The 10,895-nt window shown below is 39.5% G+C and overlaps 1 protein-coding gene across 2 annotated transcripts in view; it reads right to left on the bottom strand.

Annotated features, from left to right (window-relative positions):
* Positions 1–7,114, bottom strand: part of VNN2 (vanin 2) — a 23,992-nt gene extending 16,878 nt beyond the window's left edge. The window contains exons 1-3 of one of the 2 annotated variants that reach the window (XM_011962145.1): positions 7,038–7,114; positions 1,446–1,677; positions 1,191–1,321 (exon numbers count right to left, since the gene is read on the bottom strand). In XM_011962145.1, the coding sequence (XP_011817535.1) occupies positions 1,191–1,321; positions 1,446–1,658 (344 nt within the window). In that variant the 5' untranslated portion in view covers positions 1,659–1,677; positions 7,038–7,114. Of the gene's footprint in view, positions 1–1,190; positions 1,322–1,445; positions 1,784–7,037 lie in introns of those variants that run through there. The other variant, XM_011962144.1, reaches the window with a different exon arrangement.
* Between the last annotated feature and the right edge of the window lie 3,781 nt (positions 7,115–10,895).

Here is a 10,895-nt window from a genome sequence, read left to right as displayed (position 1 = left end):
TTGCAGTGAGCTGAGATCCGGCCACTGCACTCCAGCCCCAGCGACAGAGCGAGACTCCGTCTCAAAAAAAATAAATAAATAAATAATAAAAAATAAGATTAAAACCCCTTTCGACCATTCCAAACATGCCCTTCCAAATATTGCTTTAATCCTCATTAAATATTAAATATTGCTTTAATCTCTCTTCAAGCAAAACTCCTCAAAAGATCAGTCCCTCTTGCCGTTGCCAGTTCCTCCTCTCCCATTCTCTTTTAGAGCACTCCAACTTTTATCTCTATCACCCAAACTCTTACTAATGCCACCAGTGACCCCCACATTTTACCTGATCTCATCTTGACTTTTCAACAGCAGTTGGCACAGTTAATTACACCTCCTCCTGGAAACACCTCACTTTATTGGACCCACCCTCTCATTTTCCTGTTTATTGGTTGCTCTTCTTCGACTCTTCTGCTGGTTCCTCCTTTTCTCCCGAGTCTAAACACTGGAATTTCCTAAGGCTCAAGCCTCATACCTATACTCTTTGCTAACTCACTTCTACAGGGGAACTCATCATGGTGTTTAAAACCATCTATATGCTGACGTCTGATCTTCTATCTCCAGATATAATTTTGTCTTTTCATGTCAGACTTGTCTATGCAACTGCTAGGTTGACACCTCCAGGATGACAGTAGGACTTAGATTTTTAATATATATTAGAAGGTTTCTAGATAACCATTTCCCAGGAAAATTAGCTTTGTGAGCCTAGGAAAACACAGTTTCAAAGCATAAGATCTTATGATTCAGTTGAAAATACATGGTGAAATCTTTCTGCCTAGGAAGCAACTCTGGCATGGAGAGATTCTAAGACACTGAAAGGGTGTCCCCTCAGCAGAGGCCTTGGAATGTATTCCTAACACAATCCACTGTCTACTTCAGAAATTAAGTTGCTACTTGTATCTATGAGATCCTCTTCCCTTAGTTTTTCTTGCAGTAATACGCTATTTACATATTTTTTGAAATTTAATAAAGATTTTTAATCACAAACAATTGTTAAATAGTATCTAGGTTTTTAAAATCTGACAAATATTGAGATAAATATAACCATAACATATACCACATATATGATAATTCAAGAGCAATCATTTTGCTTTGGTGAACATGCACGTTTTAGAGAGTTACTTTTGCACAAAAGACTAAGATAGTTAAAATACCTCTGGGAGTCTTGACAAGGAATCCAGTTCACCTGAGGGTCTGGGATATCCTCCAGATAAGGGAAAACAGTTTCCCTGGTAAATTCCCATCCATAAAGTGCATCTTCTGGAGTCACAATGATTCGAGCACCCTGTTCAAAACAAGTGAAATAAAAATGATTTTTCCGTGTACAACACAGACAATTCAACCCTCTCATCTTCCACCAGTCCCCGTGCCCCTTGCATACATTATGATTAGCAGAAATAAGAGAATACCTGCTCGGCTGCCTGCTTGATCGCTCTCTCCAGAATGTCTATATTCTTGTTCATGAGATTCAAGGCATCCTCCTGAGAAACGGGTGTTTTTGTTTTATTTGGCAAAATGACAGCATGTTCATACACTGCAGCTATAAAACTGTCCTGAGTACCAACCTGCAGGGTTATTAGGGCAAAAACTGCCACAGAGGTTGGAAAAGAGGAAGTGACCATGGCCAAGGTTTAGTGATTTCTGAAAGTAAAAATAACATTCACATAGTCTTTACAGAGGGAAGAATGTTTGCATAACATGTGGCTGCCAGTTACTGGCCTTTTGCTCTATCATCTTTTTTTTTTTTTTTTTTTTTTTGAGGCAGAGTTTGCTCTGTCACCTAGGCTGGAGTGTAGTGGAGTGATCTCAGCTCACTGCAACCTCCGCCTCCCAGGTTCAAGCGATTGTCCTTCCTCCGTCTCCCGAGCAGCTAGGACTATAGGCGCACACTACCACACCCAGCTAATTTTTGTATTTTTAGTAGAGATGGGGCTTCACCATATTGGCCAGGTTGGTCTCAAACTCCTGACCTTGTGGTCCATCCATCTCGGCCTCCCAAAGTGCTGGGATTACAGGCGTGAGCCACCGCACCTGGCCTATTTTATAATCTTAAAGAACACAATATGTCTGACCACTTTTAAAGAAAGAAAAATTGCAGTTCATTTAAGACAATCAGAAAGTATTACAGGGATTGAACAGCATGTGCTATTAAGATTTAATGTTGAATTTCCAAAAGACACCCGAATTCAAATATAGAACAATTCCAGCTTTTATTAGTAGAAACTCATAACTAAATTAACTCTCAAGTAAAAAAATCACATCACAACAAATATCTCATTTATTAAATTTTAAAATTGACAATTTTTTTGGTTCTGTTGAGTCACTAACATCATGTTCATTTTTAGATGAGGGGAAAAAAATTAAATACTTACTACTAAAAAAATGTATCACAGAACAATATTGAGAACAAAATTTACCCAGATCTACACTCTGACTTACTTATTGCTGTTAAGGACTGAAAACCTGTGCTCCAGAAAAGCAAGATTTTGTGTCTGGTTTGTTCATTGCTGCATAGTTAGTGCCTATAGCACCAATACCCCCAGGCACCTAGGCCAGAGGAGTAATCTCTGCTCAGGGGCCCCAGATCTCAGGAGACTCTGCTTCTTTCCTTCTTTCTCTCTTTCGCCCTTCCCTCCCCCTCCTCCCCCCTACTCCTCCTCCTCCTCTTCCTCCTTCTTCTTCCTCCCTCCCCACCCCTTGCTTTGGAGGAAGATGCCAGGGAAGGGGAAGTGTCCAGGACTGGTGATAAAGATCATCTGAGTTGTAATAAAGAGAAGATGTAACTTTCAATTTTGTTAGCAGCAAATAACAACAATGAGTTTAAAAACAATGCTAACAGGTCAGATGCGGTGGCTCACACCTGTAATCCCAGCACTTTGGGAGGCCGAGGCAGGCAGATCACCTGAGGTCAGCAGTTCAAGACCAGCCTGGCCAACATAGTGAAACCCCATCTCTACTAAAAACACAGAAAGTAGCCGGACGTGGTGGTGGGCACCTGTAATCCCAGCTACTTGAGAGGCTGAGGCAGGAGAATCCCTGGAACCCGGGAAGCGGAGGTTGCAGTGAGCTGAGATCACACCTTTGCGCTCCAGAAAAAAACCTTAACGACAAATACAGGATGTGATCTTGGATGCCTTCTTAGGACATCAGTATTCTCCCTTTCCCAGGCCCAATCCTACCAGATAAAGGGTTTGTTTTATGTTTATCTAGTCCTTTGGTAAAAGTCAGTGTAGAAGAGTAGGTACAAATAAACAAAGTTTATTCTGTGCTTCACTTCATACTGAGGTAAATTCTTTGTTAAGAATGGAACCTAGGGGCTATAAATAAGATCTGCTCATATTTTCTGCTTTGAATACAAGTTTCTATTAAAGGAATAACTTTTCTTATCTCTATAGAGCAGAAAACTAAAAATAATTTCAGGAAAAATGGTTAAGCCCTTTTGTGGAAAATGCAAAGGGATAGATATTTTTATGAATTTTTAGCAGATTGTGTAACAGACTTAGTATACAACCATACTACATAGTGTATATATAATTAGTAAATTAGCATAGGAGATTGGCATATAATAGATTATGAGTGCCGTTAGAGTTTAGAAATCATGTAACCCAAATGCCCACTTATTACAGGATAGCAATCTGAGGCATAGAGAGCTAGAGTGACAGAGCAGGATATGACGCTTCTCATTCCTGATTCCAGAGTCTTTCCTTGATACCCAAAACAGCACACTTGTCTATGCTCTGTTTTAATGTCCGCAACTGAGTGTCTGAACACTCGTGTCTTTGGGGTTATTTTTTGGTTTTTGTTTCTTTGTTTTGAGACAGTCTTGCTCTGTTGCTCAGGCTGGAGTGCAGTGGTATGATCATGGTTCACTTCAGCCTCCACCTCCTGGACTCAAGTGAGTCCACCTCAGCCTTCCTAGCAGCTGGAACGCCAGGTATGCACCAACATGTCAGACTAATTTTTGTTATTTTTTGTAGAGAGGGAGTTTTACCATGTTGCCCAGGCTTGTTTCAAACTCCTGGGCTCAAGCAATCCACCCATTTTGGCTTCCGAAAGAGCTGAGATTATAGGTGTGAGCCACAGTGGCTCTCATGTCTTTTAAAGAACCCAATTCAAAATGATCACCTTACGAAGACGATAGGCAAATGTGCTAAGTGCTAAAGAAATTTCTGATGCAGTTGATGCCTAATAGAAGCAACAAAGCTCTTCCATCTCTGTAAGTACAATTTTGGCCATGACCTACCTTCATTGATCTAGTATCACCAATTAGTAATACTTCCTTATCTCTTTTGCTTGGAAGTAGTCAGGTAAGCTGATGAGGAGGAGTTAACAGTTTTAAAATTTTGGCAGTAGAAGTGGGGACAATCATATCTGTTATTGTGTTCCCCAATCTGGATGTTTTTCTCTGTCCTTGGTTGTAAAAGATAGAAATGATGTTGATTGGAGTTTTGTTTTTTTTGTTTATTTGTTTGTTTGGCTGACAGGGAAAGGGAAAATCACTTCTGATATAAAATCAAGACGACCAAATTCCCTCCTTTGTTTTTTTATTTGCAGCATCTAAAAATTGTCTCATAGAAACTGAGAATCTGAGTAACAAAGGTAATTGCAAAAAAGAATCAGAAGTTAGTAAATTAAGAAGCAATTTAAATATAGGAAAATCCCTGAGATATAAAGAAAACATTTGCCATAGAAGTCATTGATATTGTTTTAAATCTTCAGAAGTAAAAAAACAAATCCAGGGCATACAATTTCAAGAGGTGACTTTTCATAAAGATGATTGATCAGATAAGGCTTAATATTTTTAGTTTAACTGAGTTATAAATTAAAGTAAGGTTATTTTTGCCACAGGAAACATTGATTAATTGTAATTTGCAGCTAAAAGAGCCTGCTTCCTAATTTGTCATTTTGTGATTAACGAACTTAGCTAAAAGGGTAAAAAGTTAAAATCAATTAAAAATTATTTGGTCAAAGAGTCACTATAAAGAACAGTAATTGGGTGGGCACAGTGGCTCATGGCTGTAATCCCAGGACTTTGGGAGGCTGAGGTGGGTGAATCATTTGAGGTCAGGAGTTTCGAGTCCAGCCTGTCTGACATGGTGAAACCTAGTCTCTACTAAAAATATAAAAACTAGCTGGGCATGGTGGCAGATGCCTGTAATCCCAGCTACTCGGGAGGCTGAGGCGGGAGAATTGCTTGAACCCAGGAGGCGGAGGTTGCGGTGAGCCAAGATTGCACCATTGCACTCCAGCCTGGGCGACAGAGTGAGACTCTGTCTCAAAAATAAAGAACAAACAAGCAAATGAAAAACAGTAATAGCTCAAATATTTGTTTCTAATTGTGAATCTGATCATCTGTTAGAATAATATTCAATTGGGCTAAGTTTTAAGTCTGTAATTTTAAAAACCTCATTTTTTTCCCACTTTCTCAAGAGTAAGTATAGAGGTGTAGTTTCCGCTTTGCACCACTTCTTTGGACCTCTATTTCTCATCTAAACATTTAGGTAATCACACCTGCTCTGTCTCCTAAAGATGTATGAAAGTACTCTGTAACACTACGGTGCAGATGACAATAATTAACAAAAGTGAGTGACTATTTAGTAATATAATATCCTGACTGCTTAATATTATTTCATTGTTAGACCCACAGAACTACTGTTGTTCAATTAAAATTCTAGTCTATTTGGATGACCCTGCTGAAGAACTGCTGGAATGAAATGGGGTTGACAGGGTACCTGCATCAACTCCTGATTCATGCTAAACCCAGTGTGGTAGAAGAACCGCAGTGGGGTAGCAAAGGTGAAACAAGAAAACCAAGGAACTCAACCCCAGGAAGGAGAGGAGCTGCTCCAGGCTCTGACACTGGCTGCTGGACTTACTGTTCTATCCCTTCTCCTGGATGCAAAATGACAAGTGAACTGAGAAACAAAGAGTGGGAAATAGCATGTATCATTATCAATGACATTCTCATAGGCAGCAAGGGTGATATGTCAAAATAAGAATAAGAAGTAACAATCGACAGAAAAGCCAGGCTCCAATGTTAAAACTGTTTCTCTTAATATTGTATACCAAAAAAGTACAATACTGTATCCAAAAAAAGTACTTAATGGCAAAGAAAAAAGCTTCTGTCCCTACACCATTAGAGTATTGCATATGACTTTAGTGAGACTGAGTCAGCCCCTGTAAAAGGAAAAGTTGGCTTGAAGAGAACTAGCTTGCACTTTAACCATCTTTGGGGGCCAGGTCTCATTCAGATGAGGTAATCCTCCAGTTTTAGAGTTGGGTGGGTGTTCAGTGCTTCAGATAGCTAATGAACACCGCTGAAATCAAGAGAAAATCTTAGAGGGTAATGATATATCACAGCCTTGGATTCTCTGAAAGCACTACTAGATGGAAATGCTTGTGCCACATGAAATTGCCAATCATCACTGTTTTTGACCTAGCAAAAGTAATTGCACATGGTTCAACCAACATGTCTGTTTTCCTCTCTCAGAAACTTAGGGCTGAATTTGCAGAAGTCCCTTTGAGTTAGTAACATCCTCCACTACCTTCCAACAGCTCCTGCTTCCTTAAAATAAAATATTAACAATATTAATATCATAGTTCTACCCACTATGCCAGTCTATTAACTCTGCCAAAAGTTTCTTGCGTTCACCAGCAGGTCCTTTTAAAAAATTAAAAATTCTCTTGATTGAATTAAAAGCTTTTGGTAAAGTCGGGATGACTGTCACCACAGAAATAAATCCACAGGAACTGGATCCAAGTCACTCGTTGATTTACGTAGGCAGTTGGAGAGACATGCATTTGAAAGGGTATGGTACAAAAATAACATGGAAATCTCAGACATGAAAAAAATAAAAAGATAGATTAAAAATAGAAAAGTTTATGTTTTATTGAACCATATGAGAATGTCACAGCAATTCACCAATAATGCCACTTGTTTATTTTCAAGTGAGCAAGGAAGCAAAGAAAAATAATGTTTGCAACCCAAGATAACTACTTACAGCTTTAGTCAAGGGAGAGCCTTCCACTCCTGTGGACCTCCGCTGCTTTCCTTTCCAAGGCCGCTGCTCCTCCAGTCACCCCTGGTGACTTCCTGTTTTGGTTTCACTTTCTGGGTGGGCTGTACCCTCTGAGATGACAGAGAGGAGTCCCAGCAGTCGCTGGTTCAAGGATGCTGCATCTTCAGTCAGACGCCAGGAGAAGGAGTGTCTATTTTATTCTAGCCTGGCAATTCTGATTCCTGAGCTTTTCTTTCAAAGAGCTGTATGGGTCAGACGACACAGGCCAAGAATATTGACACAATTTCTACTGAACCAAGCTCAGCAGAAGAACCACAGCTATAGAATCAGGAGATTCTCTAGCCTATAAAGCCTAAGTTGACTCTTATATTCGTGGCATAGTCCTTCTCTTTAGCACATTATTCTTTTACTGTAATGCAGATCCCACTCTAGACTGTCCTTCAAATTAGAGAGAACTAAATTGTGTATTATCCTGCATCTGGTTACGGTGAGTTTTTTTCTCACTGTAAGTTATAAGGGTCATGGTGGCATCTGATAATAATTAACATGGACATGGACTCTGGGGCCAGAATGGCTGGGATTGAGCCACGGCCTAACTATGTGAGTATGAGCAAGTTTTGTGCCCTCTCTGTGCCTCAGTTTCCCCTATCTGCAAAATGGTGATATGTGCTGAATAATTTTTGCTGTTATTACTATTGCTTCATTCCTAGAAGATGGAGGCCCAATTACAAGGGCCATGCCCAAGGCAGCTTTGACACAGACGTGGCTGACATACCCGCCTGTCCGTGGTTACTGTCTTGTTAAAAGAATGTCAATGCATCTACTTCTTTATTTTTGCATTGTCCTGTCTGTCTCCACAAAGTCTTTCAAGTTTCCTCTCTTCCAGGTCAACCTGATCTGAATGGTTTCTCCTAAAATTATGAACTTAAATTCTGTTTCTACTTGCTAATCTTGATGGCATTCCCTCCAATCGTACCATAGATTCTCTTTCTGATCAAAAGCTTTCACTCTACCTATTTCATGCACCATTCTATTTTTTAAAAAACACGCTAAACAACCTGCTGTGTAACTGGATTCCTCACACGTTGCTGTTGGGAATGTAGGATGGTATAGCCACTCTAGAAAACAGCTTAGCAGCTCCTTGAAAAGTGAATCATGGCTCCACTCCTTTCCCTCTCTGGGTGGCAGCCAGGCAGGGAGGCAGGGCAAGATCATAGTACCTCTTTTACCCTCCTTATCCTTCCTCTGGGGATGCCTGACAGGACAGGAATTTAGAGGTCCCAGTAGGGGAAGAAATTCTTTATGAGTTATTTCTTCAGTTTCTTGTAAGCTAAACCATTAACCACAGTGACTACATGCAAAAACAGAATAATGGAAGTCTGGCATCTGTCTACATTTTTTAAACACCCCAAAATGTGAGTCTTATGCCATAGTTTTACTGAATGGAGCTTGTTTATATGGAAAGATCAATTCATGAACAATATGAAATTGGAAATTCTCACTCTTCTGAATCATCTCACCAAAGTTTTCAGTGCTGTGTTACGAGAAATTCCTACAGCTATATGAAAGAAGAAGTTGTGGGCAGATCTTAAGATAAATTAAGATAATTTAAGATATTAAAGATAAATTTAATAAATTTATTATTAAGATAAGTTCTGAATTTTCAGTTATATGAATAAAGAAGCCGTGGGCAGATCCTTCTTTCCCATGCAGTTCTTTCCAATTAATAATGTTGCTTTACCACAATAATACTGTTTTTTCAGAAGATGCAGTAGCAAGCATACAATTCAATGCCATAGTTCTCTTACTGCATATGATTGCCTACTTCCTAATTCACATCCCTGTCTCCCTCACTAAACCGTGTTCCAGAACTACAGGCTGGACCCACCTCACTAACAACCAAGACACGAACAACCAAGCCATTCGCATTTTTATCAGATAAGTAAAACGAAAGAGACAAAAGCCAACCAATAAATATGATGATAGAACAGAAAACAACAGAAGAAATAAGCGTAGCTAAAAGTTCTGAAAATATACGGAGCAGAAAAGGTATTAGCACTATTCTCAAACAAAAGATTTATCTACACTGGTTTTAATTCTCTTAAAAGAAAAAAAAGAAACCTACCTGTATTTATGCAACAACTGATTTCATGGCTGTCATTTTTTAAATTTACAATAATGTTACTTGCCTGGTTTGGTATTCAATTTTTGTCTTGACTGATAAAAACTTGCAAATGATATAATATACTGCTTTTTGTGTCTGGTGTGCTATTGTTGACCTTTTGTCAACCTGAAATACACTCTGAATTGTTTTAGTACTGATGATAAAATTGTACTGAACTACAAGTCAAAATTTGTTATGACATCATGTTTTCCTAGGTGGTCCCTTGCAACACTCAACTGTAAGTAAGCTGGGGTTAGAAGTTCGGCTGTAGGTTTTCTGAAAGAAACTAGTGCAAATATTTAGGAGTTGGAAGCTTCTCTTAACGAAGACTGGCTGTGCAGACTTTAGTTTGCTTTGTTAATACTTTAAATAACATTTTAGCTTCTCCGTGTAAATATGTTGTGTCTGAGCCTCCCTCTCTTGTGGGTTTGTTTCATAAAACAGGGTCATGTGACAGTGATACCAAAGAAAAGGTGAGTATCATGGGACTACCCTGTGGATAATTTCCTTCTGATATAATGTGTAGAGATACTTCTCAATTATTAATTGCACTTAATGAAAATTAATTGGCTATATAAGAATTTATTCCCCCACGTCTTTTCCAGCTAGGTTAGAGAGGGTATCTGTGACATATTTAAATCTTGATCATTAAAAAATAAGTAAATAGGATTTTTTTTTTTTTTTTTTTTTGAGACAGAGTCTTGCTCTGTCGCCCAGGCTGGAGTGTAGTGGTGTGATCTCTGGCTCACTGGAACCTCCTTCTCCCAGGTTCAAGTGATTCTCTCGCCTCAGCCTCCTGAGTAGCTGGGATTACAGGTGTGTGCCACCATGCCAGGCTAATTTTTATATTTTTTGTAGAGATGGAGTTTCACCATGTTTGCCAGGTTGTTCCTGAACTCCTGACCTCAGGTGATCCGCCCACCTCGGCCTCCCAAAGTGCTGGAATTACAGGCATGAGCCACCATGCCCAGTCAGATACTTAATTAATGTATGATATTTAATATTTATTGTCAAAATCAAGTTTCTTATCTAAAATAAATTAGTTGAAAACAAACAAACTAATTATGCAGTTATCACGCAACCCAGCAGTTGTATTGCTGGGCATTTATTCCAGGGAAATGAAGTCTTTTTTTTTTTTTTTTTTTTGAGACAGAATCTCTCACTATCGCCCAGGCTGGAGTGCAGTGGCGCGATCTCGGCTCACTGTAACCTCCGCCTCGCGGCTTCACGCCATGCTCCTGCCTCAGCCTCCCAAGTAGCTGAGACTACAGGTACCTTCTACCACACCTGGCTAATGGTTGTATTTTTAGTAGAGACAGGGCTTCATCGTGGTAGCCAGGATGGTCTCGATCTCCTGATCTCATGATCTGACCACCTCACCCTCTCAAAGTGCTGGGATTACAGGCGTGAGCCACCACGCCCGGTGAGAAATGAAGTCTTATGCTTGGTACCCCACCCTCTACCCTAGCTCCTGGCAAAAAAAAACAAAAAGCCTGTTTCTAAATGTTCATAGCAGCTTTATTTGTAACAAATAAAGTAGTATTCCATTGTGTCATATAGCCACCCAATGGAATACCACTCAGCAATTTAAAGAACTGAACTATTGATATATGCAACAATGCCAATAGAATCAAGGGCATTATGCTGACTGAAAAAAGCCAATCCAAAAAGTTTCA

This window comes from Colobus angolensis, unplaced genomic scaffold, assembly GCF_000951035.1.
Source record: "Colobus angolensis palliatus isolate OR3802 unplaced genomic scaffold, Cang.pa_1.0 Scaffold58, whole genome shotgun sequence".
Taxonomy (NCBI): domain Eukaryota; kingdom Metazoa; phylum Chordata; class Mammalia; order Primates; family Cercopithecidae; genus Colobus; species Colobus angolensis.
This window is presented reverse-complemented; position numbering and strand designations above follow the sequence as displayed.